Source organism: Corvus kubaryi, unplaced genomic scaffold (genome assembly GCF_017639235.1).
Source record: "Corvus kubaryi isolate FWS band 111438036 unplaced genomic scaffold, C.kubaryi_AGA036_p1.0 37396, whole genome shotgun sequence".
NCBI lineage: Eukaryota > Metazoa > Chordata > Aves > Passeriformes > Corvidae > Corvus > Corvus kubaryi.
This window is the reverse complement of record NW_024581135.1, coordinates 26,366,541-26,382,435: the sequence shown is the minus strand read 5'-3', so window position 1 is coordinate 26,382,435 and position 15,895 is coordinate 26,366,541. Positions and strand designations below refer to the sequence as shown.

At 37.3% G+C, this 15,895-nt stretch overlaps 1 protein-coding gene across 1 annotated transcript in view; it reads left to right on the top strand.

Annotated features, from left to right (window-relative positions):
* The window catches only part of FAM117B (family with sequence similarity 117 member B), a 28,935-nt gene extending 13,334 nt beyond the window's left edge, over positions 1-15,601 (top strand). Inside the window, exons 5-8 of the mRNA XM_042040562.1 lie at positions 5,163-5,306; positions 6,321-6,546; positions 7,355-7,475; positions 9,700-15,601. Of these exons, the coding sequence (XP_041896496.1) occupies positions 5,163-5,306; positions 6,321-6,546; positions 7,355-7,475; positions 9,700-10,018 (810 nt within the window). The 3' untranslated portion in view covers positions 10,019-15,601. The remainder of the gene's footprint in view (positions 1-5,162; positions 5,307-6,320; positions 6,547-7,354; positions 7,476-9,699) is intronic.
* The last annotated feature ends 294 nt before the right edge of the window (positions 15,602-15,895 follow it).

Genomic DNA, 15,895 nt, shown 5'->3' with positions numbered 1-15,895 from the left:
TCATTTATTGTGCCTTGAGATTTAAAGTAATAATCCCTTCTACAAGAATTGTGATGGCTAGGCTACCACATGTTCTGTGTGCAGTTTCAGTTTTATCTCAAGGCTTCTAATGAGGTCAGGTTGACAGAGGTGTAATATTTTTAGCTCAATTGATAACAGGTGTAAAAAAATGATAGGCTTTTAGAAACACAAATCCTTCTTCAAGTGTGTTTTGGTTAAGTAACTTTAAGAAAACCAATAGAAAAGTTTGGTCATTTTTTCAGAAGGAAACTTTTTTTTCCCTCTCCCTGCTGATATCTCATGTATGTACATTTGATACACACCATTTTTCTTAACAGTTACAAAAGAACAAATCCCTCACAGTAGCCTTGGCAAGGCAATGTAGTTGAAAGAAACTAGGAAACTGTCATGTTGTGAGTTGAGAGAGTACTTCAGCTGTGAAGCTTCTCTGAAAATCTAATCATATTCCTAATTACTCCTGAAATGTCATTAATTGTTCCAATAAATATTATAATTTGATAACAGTTAATAAAAAGTTTCGTTTCTGTCATTCCATCCTTCTGGAAATAATTTAGGCCAGGTTCACTTCATAGGTGAAGTCAGGTATCTGAGTGAATGTGTTCTACTTCAGGACCGAAAGTAAGAAAATAGAATCGTGTTTTGAATTTCTGTTCTTCTTAACTCCTACTTTGTATAAAAGTCGTTAGCATCTTTTGTTTCAGACCCTAACTTCTTATCCCTGCTGTAGGACATTTAATTAGGAGTCATGACTTTTTGGGATTGATGTGCCTCTTGAATTCAGTTTTGTTGGTAGTTTGAATTGTCTGCTACTGAAAGTATTTAGGATTTTTTTTAGAATTACATTTTTTGATATAACAATTTAGGGATTACTGAAGTGTGGGTGCAGTGTACTGTGCTGCTGATTTTACTGACTGCTGGAGTCAGAACAGTCCAAAATTATGAATGAAGAAAGACAAATAAATGACTCAATCTCTTTCTAGGGGTTTTTGAGAAAGTTAATGAAAATCAACATACAAAATGTATCAAACTGTTGGTTAAAAAAAAAAACAAAACAAAAGACAGATCAACATACTTGATGAAGGTGTTTTATACAAATTTGTAGAACTTGAGGACATTTTCAACCGGAACCTGTACTGAGGAACTTCTGGTGTAGGCCCTTTAGTACACTGGAGAATTACATGCATTTTAACAGGTTTGCTTGGCATTCTGCAAACCTGTGCGTTTCTGAATGCTGAGGTATTGCCACTTTAGTGTAGATGGTCTTAGTGGGTTTTAATTTCAAAAATGAACAGTGATGCTGCTATTCTGAAAAATACCTCCTCAAATTATATACATTAATTTTTTAAAATCGTGATTAGTTTATTATTTTGCTGCTGGTATGGATGTCTTTACATTCTGCCAAATTTTATAGTATGTGAATAAAATATTGTGCAATGGATAATTAGTTTTTGGGCTTGTGAAACAAGCTATAAAATATAGACTGAAGCAAAGCAGCTTTTCCAGGACTGTGTTGCAAAACAAAATGTTTTTCTTGGTTAATTTTGTGCCAGCTGTGTCAAGCTACTTGTGAAGGGAAGAAGTTAAAGAAGGATTCAAAGAGCAAGTGAAGAGTTTAGATCAATGGCATTTAGCAGCTGTTTTTTAACTCAGAGTGAAAAATCTGTAACTGTAGGCATTGAGGGCAAAGTTCCTAGATTTTCTCATTCTTTTTTTGAGAACTGCTAAACTAGAATTTCTGGCAGCAGCTCAGTTCCTTCAGGATTTGTGGAAGGAAGGGGAAGGACTGTGTGGAAACCAGAATTTAGTAATTAGAATATTTAGAAATTTTTTTTTTTCACATTCCTAGTTTGAAAGAAACTTTTGTGTTTGTTGACTCTAAAGGGTCGTGTAAAGATTTCTGAGCTCAAGGAATTGGATTCCTGACAAGGTGAGAAAAAATGTTAGGAAATTGTGTCAGCAGCTCCTTCACAGAAACTGGGTAAACTGTTTAACATTTGGAAAATGGTGTACTCTTCTAGTTAAAAGAAGAAATTTCAGTGGATTTATTTCCTCTTTTCTTCCCTACTTAACCTTTACTGCAATTCTTTAATTTTACCAGAATTTTTAGTGGTTTTTGCCAACTAAGCTTCTAATGATTTATTTGTGCTTCTTTCTAATATGATTTTTGTGTGAAGAAAGAAATCCACACAATCTCTATAGAATAAGAATGTCAGTTGTTCCTGACCCTCTGCTCAGAATCAGAAAATAGTTGATGAGGACCTTGATCAAGTCCTTGCTGCTGACTACAGGTTTTTTTCAGAACAAATGAATGTTTTTCATTTCTGTGGTTTTTTTCATTATGCCAGAAGTGCTCCTTTCTGTCTCTCTTAACTGGAAGAGGAGTTTGCAGAAAGGTCATAGCCTCCTCAGGTGATCTCAGGATGCTTCTGAGAACATTTTGAATTAGTTGGATGGTACTAAATGTGTAAACAGGAGTGGAAATAATGGGGTCTTTCTATATTCTCAGTGTTGGTATAATGGAGAAACTAGGATTGTGGCCAGAACTGAAACCAGGTGGAAGAATAAATGGATTTTTTTTCCAACATAAAGTTTTTTCCTCAGTGCTCTTGGCTGATACTATGTGACACTATGAACCATCAAGGCCCCTGCTCCTTTCATTTTACTGGGAACCCTGTGTCCCTAACGTCTGATGAATTGATTGATACTAATATTGAGACCAGCTGCATGCAGTTTGCAGTGTTGGGAGTTTGGGTTTTTTTTGGTGTCACTCTTACCACCTCACTAGGTGGAACATTTCATTTTTAGAGTAGAATTACCATGATCTGTTCAACCTAGAGGTGGCTTGATGTAAAAGCATCACAAGTCCTGCGATTCTGTTTAAAGTTTTGTTACTTGGGAAAAATTGGAAGAGCTTAGAGCATTTTTCCCGAAATGCCTGTGAACGATTTAGATTTTTCATCACCCCTATTTCCTACCTCATGAGTTTGTCATACCTGTAAGTTTCAGAACTCTTAAAACTCCCTGCCAGTGTGTTACTATGTGAACACAGTAATTGTTATCCTGTGTTTGGCACCTTGCCTCATTGTGAATGTTCCCAGGTATTCAGGGGAGTAGTCAAAGGTTGGTACCCTATTCCTGCATGTCAGGGCCCAGCTCCATGCAGACCTCAGTGAAGGCAGTATTTCTAATAAAAAGTTTATTGTTTTGGGGCTGACTGCTTACCCATGTCACCGTACCTCCTTCCTTTTCCACTGTCTGGCACTTTGGGCTAAGAAATCATCCTCAGTCATGCACAGAATATTATTTTTCTTGGAAGTGAAAAATGCTGCACTGAACTATATTGAAGTCTACTGAATCTACTTTGAGCTCTTAAAATAGTAGCATGTACCTAAGAATTTTTGTGGTAGGGAATCACATTTAAAAGGTGAAGAAAGGTGAAGAATTCCCACATTTTGCTAATGGTTGCTGAAATCTTAAAGCGTACATGTGTTCCTCTTTTTAACAAGTTCAGTTTGTCCTAAGAATGTGTATATTGAAAAACTGGGTGCACAAACAGTCGTTAGTGCCTGAACTTGTGCTGATATACCTGTATTATGATTGAATATTAAACCTGTATTAGTTTACTGGATTGTTGATCCAAGGCCTTGCTTGGAACAGAATTAGCAGTGTTGCCTTCTCAGACATTTTTGTGCTCTTCTTCAGTGTTTTTTTTTCATCTTCAGGCAAGACTTTTAAAACTCTTTACAAGTTTGGCCATTATGAGAATGTTATTTTTTGTTGACAGAAACAGAGTGACAAGCATTCTCTGAACGGAAGCTTTTGTAGTTCTTGTGCAAGTCCTTTTTGCGTTGGTTTTTTTGAGGTTTTTTTATGGCTAACCTAATGTTTCAGGAAAGCAGAACCAATGTAATTCATTAATTTTGCCGCTGTAGAGATTTGTGATTGTGACAAGAAGTCTCCATTATGATCTGTGCTTAAAATGTCTTGTTTACATGAATTTTTCTGAGGTAGTTTTTTTGCCAGACAAGCTTTGTGTGGTTTTTGAGAATGTACACAGGAAATTAAAATGCTTTGGTGTCTATGTAGTCTTGTTACTTAAAGGAAAAATTGAAATATAATCCCCTGACAAAAATTCCCTTTGAAGACCAGATAATGCTGATCCTTTGGTTAGTAGAGGAGTTGCTCTCAATCATGGCACGCTAGGCCGTAGAGTCCAGGAATTTTACGTAGGAATTCTACTGTGACTTAAGTGTGTTGTGCCGTTCTTTGAGATGAACTGAATGTTTGCAGGAAATATTACATTACCTGTAGTACAGCACTGCTTAATGAGGTCAGAATCTCCTAGTATTCTGGTAGTGAGATTTTTTTAACAGGAGGGCAGATGCTAATGGAGAGACTGGGAAATCTCAAGAAGTTGTAGTGTGCCAAAGGCAGCTTTGGGAAACTTCAGTAATGCGTTTTCTGAAAATGAAGTTTTTGTGCATATTTTGAAACACTGGATTTTTAAAATGTTAATATTCATTCTGAAGCAACTAAGTATTGACATTTGGGTTTGGGATTTTATTCTTTTTGTGGAAATCTCCCTAAGTTGTTTTGTCAACCTTTTATTCTGGCTTAATGCCAGTTAATATGTTGGTCTTAATTTCTAATATAGTGCCATCTTGCATTTGTGAAATAATTGTCCTTCTGCATGTGTCATGTTATTGCAGGTGGCCACAGACTTCCATTAAAATACAATTTTAATGAGGTTACAAATGGTAAATCCAACAAAGAGTGATGTGACATTGTGGTATAGCTCACTTTAGGAGAAATGTGAATGTATTTTAAAGGCTTCAAAATTACTTACATTTAAATGTTTGCTGTTAAATTTTTAGTTGTAAAGCTATGTCGAGCTAGAGGCAGACTGTATCAAGGGAGATTTTGAGGCTAGCTTTTCCTGCTAGGAATTGGATTTGAAACAAAATTCAGGATGTCTGTCTTCAGTTAAAGCATCCATTTGAACACAATCACTATAGTTTCATGTAAATCCTTGATACTGAGGTGTAGATGTGTTCTGTTTCAAGGGTCACTTTTGGGTAGAAATAGTAACTTTGTTTTGTAAATAAATCTACATTGCTTTCTCATTGTCTCTGGTTCTTTAGGCTCCGATCCCAAAGAGTGCTCTTGTTCCTGTGATACCTATTACCAAATCAACGGGATCACGATTCCGAAACAGTGTAGAAGGATTGAATCAGGAGATTGAGATAATAATTAAAGAGACAGGAGACAAAGAGGAACAACTTGTTGTATGTATCTGCCACCATGATTGCTCTATATAATTATTTTGGTTTTGCTTTGAGATTAAGTCATAAACTTTATTTTGCAGTGTTTTTGAATTAAATTTGTCTGGCATTAATTTTATTTATATTTGCATTTATTATTTTCTTTAATAAGGTTAGTTGAAAAGTCTCTTGCAAAGCAAAAGGAAGGAAAGAGTTAAAGCTTGAATCTGAACCTTTTCTTCTAAATAAGAAATCTCAGTAAAACGGAAAAAAGAAAAAGGTCTGTTTTGAGAGTTTTTGTAGTAACTCTTATTTGCCCGCGCTGAACTGTCCCCATCCTAGATGAACCATAATTTGCCCATTTTTAATGTTCATTTTATTTTAATGGTTTTTAGAGGTGAATTTAGTAATAAGGTACCAGAAATACAAGCTGTGAAGATGAGTAAGGAACCAGAATGTCTTTGATATGAAGACAAGCTGAGAGAGATGGGAGTGTTCAGCCTTGAGGAGAGACAGGTCTGGGGGATCTTATCAATGTGTATAAATATCTCATGCGCAGAAATGGAGGGAGCTGGTCTCTTCTCAGTAGTGCCCAGTGATGGGGCAAGGGGCAGTGGGCAAAAATTTAAACATGTTAGTTTTTGGGGGGTTTTTTTTGATGTGTGAGGGTGTGCAAAACCGGAGCAAGTTGTCCAGAGAAGTTGTGGAATCATTGTCTGTGGAGGTATTAAAAACTCGACTGGACAGAGTCCTGGACACACTGTTCTACCTGACTCTGCTTGAGCAGAAGTGTTGAACTTGATAATCTCAAGAGGTTCCTTCCAGCCTCAGCAATTCTGTGATGATGTGAAATCTTAAAAACTGTTGTCCTTAGTTTCTGAAACTGACATTTTATTTTCTTTTGGAGTTGTATGTAATGAATAAAATTTTCTACCTCAAATGGTTTTATGAAACCCAAAAAGATCCTCACCACTACTGGATTTAAAGAAATTGCTACCCAGACAAGAGCAGCTGTCTGATGCCTTTAATTTTTAACAGCCTCAAGATATTCCAGATGGGCACCGTGCCCCGCCTCCATTGGTGCAGCGCAGCAGCAGCACTCGCAGCATTGATACCCAAACGCCCGGTGGAGCAGACAAGGGCAGTAACAACAGCAGCCGCTCCCAGTCAGTATCTCCAACCTCATTTCTTACCATCTGTAATGAAGGCAGCGAAGAAAGTCCATGTTCTGCAGATGATCTGCTTGGTGATTCCAGAGATAAAGGTACTGTGTCACTTTAAAATTTAACACTGCTGAACTTGTGTGATGTTCATAACCACGTAGGTAAAAAAGAGGGTTTGTTCCCTGCATCCATGGAGAAACAGTAGAATGTGGGGTTTTTGGTACATGATCTGGTTTTTTTCAAATTGCTCCAAGTACTGTGTGCACATATTAATTAAAGCTGGATAGATGTGACTGAGGAATGTGCTTCCCAAAAAGCTTTTGTTTTTAAATAATAGATTCTTAAAGTATTTTAAGCAGGTTGAGGAAGCAAGAATCTACAGTATCAGGTGAAACTGTTGCTTGTGTTGGGTATCTTTTATGATCTTGGACAAAATGGGCAACCTTACAGCATTTCATGCACACACCCATAAAAGTTTAAGTGTTGGATTTATTTAATTATTCTTTTTTTAGCTGAAATATTTTGAAAGATCTTAAGAGAATTTTATAATTCAACATAAAGCTGTTCTGGTTTTTTAAGAAATATGGCTTCTGCCCATTTTGTTTGGGTAGATGGTGACAGCACAGAACCATAGATTTAGGTCTGCAGTTACAAATTGAAAATGTCCAGGAATGATGAGAGATTGCAGAGAAGCCTGAACATTTTATAAGGAAGAAATAGAAAGAAATAAAGGAATTGAGATAAGAGAGCTTATTTGCAAATGAAGGCTGGAAAGCATATGAAAATGTTTTTTAATTTTGTAACATTGGTGTAATGAAGTGGATTTATATTCGGGGAGCATTTAAAGGTAGCTCTTGTGGTTTTTTATAGTGTGACACATTTAAGTAATGAGAAACTCTGTTCCTGCAGAAAATGGGAATAATTCTCCCTTGCCAAAATACGCTACCTCGCCAAAACCCAACAACAGCTACATGTTCAAGCGTGAACCTCCTGAGGGCTGTGAAAAGGTGAAAGTCTTTGAGGAAAACTTGTAAGTTGATCTTTGCTACATAAGAAATAACATCTAACAATCAGATTAATTATTGCTTTATTGATTTTGTGTCAGATAGAAGTTATTAGTCCAGGTGCTAAAGCCATGCTAACAGTCTGATCTCTGTTTTTTGGTGACTATATACTGGCATATGTGTATGTATTTTACTGCTGGAATTTTGTGTTAAAATCTTAAGAGGTGTTTTTTAAAAAACAGCATAATTTGAGAGGACTGTCTCTTACCTGGCAGACAGTGGGCGAGGAGCTCAAATAATCTGATAGGGAGAGATCTATCAAATAATAGCCTGTAGTGCAGCTGCATCAGGTAATGTACGTCACAGCTTGATAGGCACATCCAGTAATCTAGACTCTGACGACCATATTCTTTTCAGCTAAATCAATGTAGTTATGATACTTCTAGTGACAGAGGAGTAATTTGACCCTGAGTATTTGATGCTTTGATTATTCTGAAAAGGCCAACTTTTGTCATTTGGGAATATTCTGGGAGGTTATGTTTTTTTATTATTATCAGGAGTTTTTATACCCTTATGTGACTTGTATGCAAGAATCTTAACCTGCAGTTAAAAATTCCATCTTGTCACACAAGGAGTGTCAATTGGTTACAATTCTCTTATGCCTATACTATCTCAAGAATGCCATCTAGTATAAATGTTAGTTTAAAAAAAAATAGCTTGGTTGACCTATGCAAATGAATTTTGAGAGGTCTCTACAGCCTCTCCCATAGCAATGTGGGAAGGGTTACAGTAACTTAAGTTACCTGTCTCTATTTTAGCTGTGTGCACTATGTTGCCAATAGATTGGATAGTATTCACTTGCTGCAGGAACATATTCTATTGCAGTTTGACTTGCGTTTGCATTTCTTTTCGGAAGTCCTTGGTGTGTAACTGTAGGACTGTTCTACTGTAGAGTGAAACAGGCTTCTACAGAAGTTTTTACCTGGCTATGGCAGTTCTCAGACATTGCAGTCTCATGAAAAAAATCTTTTCATATCTGTTACTTGAATTCCATGTGTATGTGGAATACATGAGTGTAACTATTTAAAGCTCAACCTTTGTTTAACATAATTTCTATTTGAAGATCCTGTACAGGATTTTCATTTGGGAAGAAAATTTACAGGTGGGGTTGAATTTTCTGGACATTTGGGAGAATCAGCTAGCATGGAAATGTACCCTATTTCATGACCAGAATTACTTTTCAGAATAGAGTATCTCTACGAGAGTACACTGGAAGATTGGCTTGCTTGGCTTAGTAAAACAAAGACGTGCTCATGTCTGCCTTTTACAAATACAAGGAAGCGAGGGGGAGGTTATAGGCTAAAGGACAATGCTGGCAACAAAAAAAGTGAATAAAAATTTCTGATGGCTATTTTCAAGCAGTAAAGAGAGACTTTAAAGCAGATTTCTATAGTTCTGTCTTAAAGTAGAATTTGGCTACTGTAAGTAGATTTACATTGCAGCGTTAGAAGTAAACACAGAAGGCATTCCTAAGCTATCCATGATTTCCATTCCAGCTCTGCTCTTCTTAAAGCATGTCTTAGGCTGAGTTCTATGCTGAAATGGCAAAAGTGCAAGTCAGGATCTAAATACGTGTTCCACACTTCCTTCCCAGGTTATAGGTACTTGATCATGAAAACTACATTTTACTCTCTGCATTGAGTTTTCTGTAAGATGGGTTCATCTTCTGCGGAGATTCAGGGCACACTCATGTGAACATGCAAAGAAGGGAAAAGTATAGAAAAGGGGATGCCCCGATTATCATGAACCCCTTAGAGATATGCAATATTAGGATCATTGGTATGCCAGCTTTCTTTCACAGGGCTTGCTGTATAAATAGTGTCTGTATGTGGGGCAGAACTGGTTGAGCTGTGAAAGTTTCTGGAGAACACAATTGAAAATACTTTCTCATATATTGAATGTGCTAGTTCATGGACAGGGTTTGTGATCAAGTATGAAGTTGGTTGGGTTCCTTAGGTTTGGAAACAGCCTGCCCTAAGAACATGCTGTTGCCTTGCAGCACATGTAAACAAGCAGTTTAAACCATCTTGTCATTTGCTGTGTGCTGTGAGTGTCATTAAGGCATTACTGAGTAGCTGAAATACTTCAAATTGAAACCTCGACTTGTTTCTGATTATGTGTTCAGCAATACATCCCTGCCATGGCAGAATTTGATTGTTCCATAAAACCATTGTGTGTATTTTATTCTAGGCCAAAGCCATTGCATGAAATTCCAGCCTTCTATTGCCCTGACAAGAACAAAGTGAATTTCATTCCGAAAAGTGGCTCTGCCTTCTGTCTTGTCAGCATCCTCAAGCCACTTCTTCCCACACAGGATCTCACACTTAAGGGCACTACACACAGCCTGACTGTCTCCTCCAGCATGACGCCTGGTTTGTTACAGCCCATTTCTGTGGCCTCCTTGACTACAAACACAGATCAAGACAGGATCTCTCGTGGAACAAGTACAGTAATACCACAGACCTCTCTGCTCCAGCAGTCAGGATGTATTGAGGAAGCTGAAGAATAATTTAGATTGTCTTGATGTTTTTCTGGGCAACTACTGGGAAAAAAATGGAACCATTTGACCGGACCTTTCTGATCACACACGCACATTGTTTTAACAATTTATGGCACTGCCATAATCAAACTGTTTGTATAATTGACAGTTTGGTAGCACATTGAGAAGTTCAGGAGGATGCAGCAGCTGATGTGCTGTTGTGCTGTCTGCTTTTGAAGACTCTGGTTCTGTTTTTCTCCTGCTTTTTTTAAACACTGGTGAAAGCAAAGACTATCATAATCCTTTGCTGTTTAAAGGACCAGTTGTTGTGATGGTGTGTATCCTCTGACATTTTTTCCCCATTAAAACAAGTCTCAAGACCAGCCAGCTGATCCCATTTACCATTGTAATCTGCGGAGGGAGGGGCAATCAGATGGTTTTGCAAGATGTCTTTTGTATGAAAATGTGTATTTTGTAACAAAATTTTGCCTTTTCTGGTTTGTAGCAGATGGTGTTTCCTGGTGATGATCCCCCTACCCTTTTTTTTTTTTTTTTCCTTTGGTGGGGAAGGTTCTTTTATACTTGGCTGGCTTACAGCTGATGGGACCAAAGGATTGCTGAACTATTACAGCAGTCTCGAATTATGTGACCTTGCTGAACAGCCTCAGATGTAAACAAAGCAAGACAAGTTAATATGTTTGAAACTTTTAAAACAGAAGAGTATGCAAAAACAGTGTTAGTATATAGTGTACATTTTTTTTATACTGAAAATTTGTGCTTCTGGTAAGTCACATTCTTAAAACTCCTTCCTTCACAGAATTCCTACTAGTTTATTGGCTGGAAATTTGCATTTTAAAGCACTTGCCCTGGTATTGTTCTATTTGTCCATAGAATTTTTGTGGAGATGTGGGGAAAAAACATATTATCCTCTTCCTTGGTATTCTTTCTTCCAGAAAATGCTTGGCTCTTACAGGCTTGCTTAGCTCCTTATGAGTCAGCCTGAATCATTAATCACTCTTGGTACAAATTTGCTCTGACATGACTCATCACTGTAGTATAGACCCTGGCCACATAATACTGAAATACTGAAATACCTGTGCATGGTTTCCTCCCTTTGTCATAGCAGTGTTTGTGTGTCCGTTGAAGGTGATGGTTTGTCAGGCATGATATGTGTTACGCAGAAGTTTACAGCAGCAGATATGTTCTCCCTTTTTGACTAACAGCTTAGGCTGGCATGTAAAACAGAGGATTTTTTTGATACTTCGTCTGTCCTGATAATGTGACAGTTAATGGTTGCTTTGAAATTACAATAAAAGGCAAAAATGGGGGGGAAAGGCAACTGCAAACAGAAACTGTTCAGGAACTTCACTGAGGTTTCTCATGTGTTCCTGGAGTGCATTACTTGGGTTTGAATTAATACAATTATAGATATGCAGAAAACTGCAGTGACCTGAATACTGGTGTCATATCCACTTACAAAACAAGTTGATCTTGTACCTCTTTAACAGAGTTAGATTCAGTAATTTCAAAGTCAGTGTCGTCGTGGGCAGTCTCTGGGTCTGAATATTGGTCTGTTACACACAAGCAGTTCTCACTGGCTTGCACCTGCATAACTTCCATCTACATAGCTTCCATGGATCAGTTTTATTCTCAGGTCTCCTCATAATGGCAACTATTTAAAGATGATACTGCAAGTATACCAGTCTTGTTCGGTGCTTAATATGCTGAATTTGCTTGCAAACATTTCGTTTGAGAGAAAAAAACCCCTGCATATGTGTGCAGATAATAATCGTAATTTTGATGCATATTTGCTGTTCCTTTAAATCCTGTACTAGTAACTATGATTGCAGTGTACTTTATTCAGCAAGTAAGTGCAAATCATATTAGAGTGTGCAAATTCTCTCTTTATAGTATTTTTAAAACATGATGCAAAAAATTCAGTAAATGAAAATTGTACCAGGAAGTATGAAAGTATTACACCTGTTAAACTAGCAAACAAGCATAGTTTGATTTACTATGTATCTTCCCATGAAAATGAACAGGATTGTTTTGAAGTAACAGTTTTGATTTGCACTGACATTGTCAGTCATCTGAAGTTGTTGAGGAACAGAGTTTTAAAATAAGCAGCTTTGTGCATCAAACTTGTGTAATTCTGCCAGTTGATAGTTCTTTTCTAGGCATTGTGGATGTTGATTTGTTTCTTCTGAAACACTGCAGTGCAATTTGAAGCCTAAAATTTACTGCTTTAGATAGGTTTGTTTAAACCTGGTGTGGCTGAATCCAGATCATATTCAGGTGAAGGAAGTGCTTTTAAGTCTGTTTTCTACTTCTGTAACAGTAGCATGTAAAGAACTTCTTCATTGTTGCCAAACTGCCTAGTGCTTTATTAGGAGATCTTAACTGAATGGTTAAGAACTGAAGGGCTAAAGTTAACAAATAGCCTTTATTACAGCCTTGACACTTAACTGACTTCACCAAAATGCATTCTGATGTTTGTTTTCATCACAGTGTGACTCTCCCAAATAGCAGTGGGCTTTCTTACTGTAGGACTTTCTTTTGCACCTGTTGTTGTAGTACTTCGAGTATCTCTGGTAGTTTACCTTGTATGTTATTGGACAATGTACTGTACAAATTAGTGAGCTGCTCTGATAAAAACCAAATGTAAATGTGTGAAGTTTTTGCTTTTTATAAAAAAACTGCATTCAGGACAACATTCAGTCATTTTTATATGCAGGACAACTCTACTATTGCTGTGGCAGCTCAACTTTATTATGAATCCACACTGAAGAGTCAGAATTAAGAAAATATGACAGCTCTTGTTCTGAGACCAGCTTTGATGTGTGCAGACAAAAATTAGCCTTAAATTTTTTATGTGCTGTCTTGTGCCATAGCATAGCTGTTAGCTGAACTATTTAATTCGATTTGCAAATAGCTTTGAGAGTGCATGGAGCTTTTTAAAAATTCTTTTTTGTATAGAGCGCGATGTTCATTCTTTTGGGGAGCTGACCTGTGCATTACACAAGCACAGTTTTACTGAAAGAGTTTAAATTCTTTTGGCTTACTGAAATCCTAACTATGCATAGACCTAGTCAGTTCCTTGATTGCCAGCTTTGTAGCTTAAGATAAAGGTCTATTTTTATGCACAACTCGACACACTTGATATTCTTGTTTTCTTGGTATTTTACACTTCTAGCCACACTTAAAGGCTGGTGGTTGTGTTCAATAACACTGACCGTTGATTTTGAGATATAATAAATGATGTTACTCCAGTTGTAAATTTCACTTAAATCACAAGGAAGGAGTTTATTGTAATGAAGTCCATGGTGACAGCTATGATTATTGGAATTGTTTTTTCAAAAACTCAAGGTGCAAGGGTAGAGGGCTCCTTTGGTAAAGTTTGACCTGCTTCAGCTATTCTTTCCTTGCTTGGTACCATAATCCTGTAGCATTTAAATACTTGGAAAAGTAACAGATGTGCTTAAGTACATATATCTTGGAAAGAAATTCTTGGTTTCAGGTACATATCCCAAGTGAGGAAAAAAGGGAGTGAAAATTAAATATTACTTACTGTGGACGTAAATGGTTGCTGTGTTTCACTTACGTAAAGCAATAGCAGTTCTTATAAAGTATGTTTAGTCTCAGGGCTATTTTTTGATTTGTTCTAAAATACAATTTCCTGGAATTCAGAGTCTGAGACTGTTGAAAAACACTGAAGCTGAGCTTTTTGGGAAGAAGGAAACAAAGTCATATCCATTAAGATTTCCTCTGCCTCAGGCCTGACTTCTTGCTGTTTATTAAGAGAATTCAGTGGTACCACAGTAATTCCTTGCTGAAGTATTACCTGTTCTCTCTCCCTGCCATCTCTGAAATGCTGACTGATGTCTTCATAGGAGCTCAGTGCCAGTGTTGTCCATGTTTCCTTGCTAAATGTTTCCTTGCTGAGTACTTGACAGCTTCTCTATCAAGGTGAGAGGGCAAAGGAAGATGCAAAGGAAGTCACCAGAGACTTGCAGTTACAGAGATCATTGCTGCAGGGTGACTTCTTGGGTATCTTGATTTCCACTTGACTCATTGTGTACATGCACGCATACAGTCTGCATAAGTCTGCTGCTTTTATCTGTATGGCTGGAGTCAGGGCTGGTATTTTTGAGACCCTTTTATTATTTTTTTTCCTATGTACAGACTTGCAGAGCTGTTCTCTTCCAGAACTGATGCACACTTACATGTATCTTCAAAGCAAAGCTTGTGTGTTGTTCTTGCTTGTCCTCATGAGATTAATATAACCTGCAAAAAGGAAATAAAAGCACCCAAACACTTGAGAATATCAGGACTGTGCTCTCTCCATATAATCCCATAGTTTGTGTGCGCCCTTCATCAGAGGACTTAGACCTGAGCCAGGTTGATATATGTTAAACCAAAAATATTTGCTCTTTGGAAAGGCAATAGAAGGTATGGCCTTCATAACCTAGGGAGGTGAAAAGCACTGAGGCACAATTTGTTTTACTGTGATCAAAGAGTTCTTATAGAATTGTTTTTCTGAATATGGGTATACAGGAAAACAAAGTGACCAATCACTGCAAGATGTACCTGTGTGTTTTCTTGATGTGAGTTTGTGAGCATTCAGCAACTCTGAAAATCAGTTCCACTCTTAGTGTTCTGTTTATACAAAGAATGACTTAGGTGCATTGTTTGGAAACTGTTACTTTGCACATCAAGTGGGGAGAGAATTTTAACTATTCCCAAGTGTTCTGTGAAATTCCAGTCCTGTACCCCAGCTGAACCGGTCCCTTTCTGAGTGCTCCAAACATAAATGGAGTCCTGTTACTGCTTGCTTGGTTCCACTGCATGTCATCAGTAAATACTTTGGGTATGGTCTTTGTTTAACAGCCCTCCATTGGGATTTGTATTTGACTACAGAGACTTCTATAATGTTGACAGGTCTGTCTGAATAGCAGAAGAGGACTTGGCCTGATAACACTGCAAGTTAACATTTCTTACACAAACTTCTTTTGAAACAACTCTCTTTGAAAATCTGCTAAAAAAAAGAAAACAAACCCCTTCTGAACACAACATCCATCCCAATTTTCAATGTACTGATAGTTAAGAACACAGCTTGGCTTCATTCTAAATTATTTTGTTTATTGAAATGTGCTATTTTTGAGGGTAGCAGTCGAAGGATGTTCAAAACTGCCGTTAGATTTGCCTTTGTATGAAATTGGCTGATATGTTTTCCTCTGTTACACTGTGATAACTTGTGGAGATGTTCTTGCTTATGTTGTACTGATAGGTTACTTGTTGCATGTAAAGTGATTTTTGTAAGCAAGAGGAATTCCAGGGATGTTCTGCAAAAAAGGGCCTATTCTGAGGTGATGTACACTGTTGTAAAACTGGAGCAGCTCAACTAATTTCAATGGAATTCTTGATTTACACTAGTCTTTTTGCTATGTGTAGTTATGCCAGTACAATTTTGCACAATGTTATTTGAATATTGCGTTCTGACTTGTGAACTGTTTCTACGGAAAACAGTGAAAATTTTACAAACTGCAATAGCGGAATGTTTTTGGCCTTTTGTTTTGTTTTGTTTTTGCCTAAAATAAAAAGTTGTCACTTTGAGCTACGGGCTAATCTTGGATTTATTTGTAGTAGCAAGGGTTTTTTGTGTTCTCACAGTCTGAAGATTTGCCTGAGCATTTACCCTGAGGGTAGTGGGCATTTACTACAAATAGAATAACCACTTTTTAAACCCTTTTGAAAAAAATTCATCAGGATGGAAATCTTTGTTTAATCTATGCCCTCATTCCTCTCCTCCTGGAGAACAGTCCTGAAAATTCTGCCTTTCCCTGTCTTCATCTGCAGTAAGTTTGGTCAGTTCCTGAGGACACTACAATCCCACTATTAGGGGAAGGT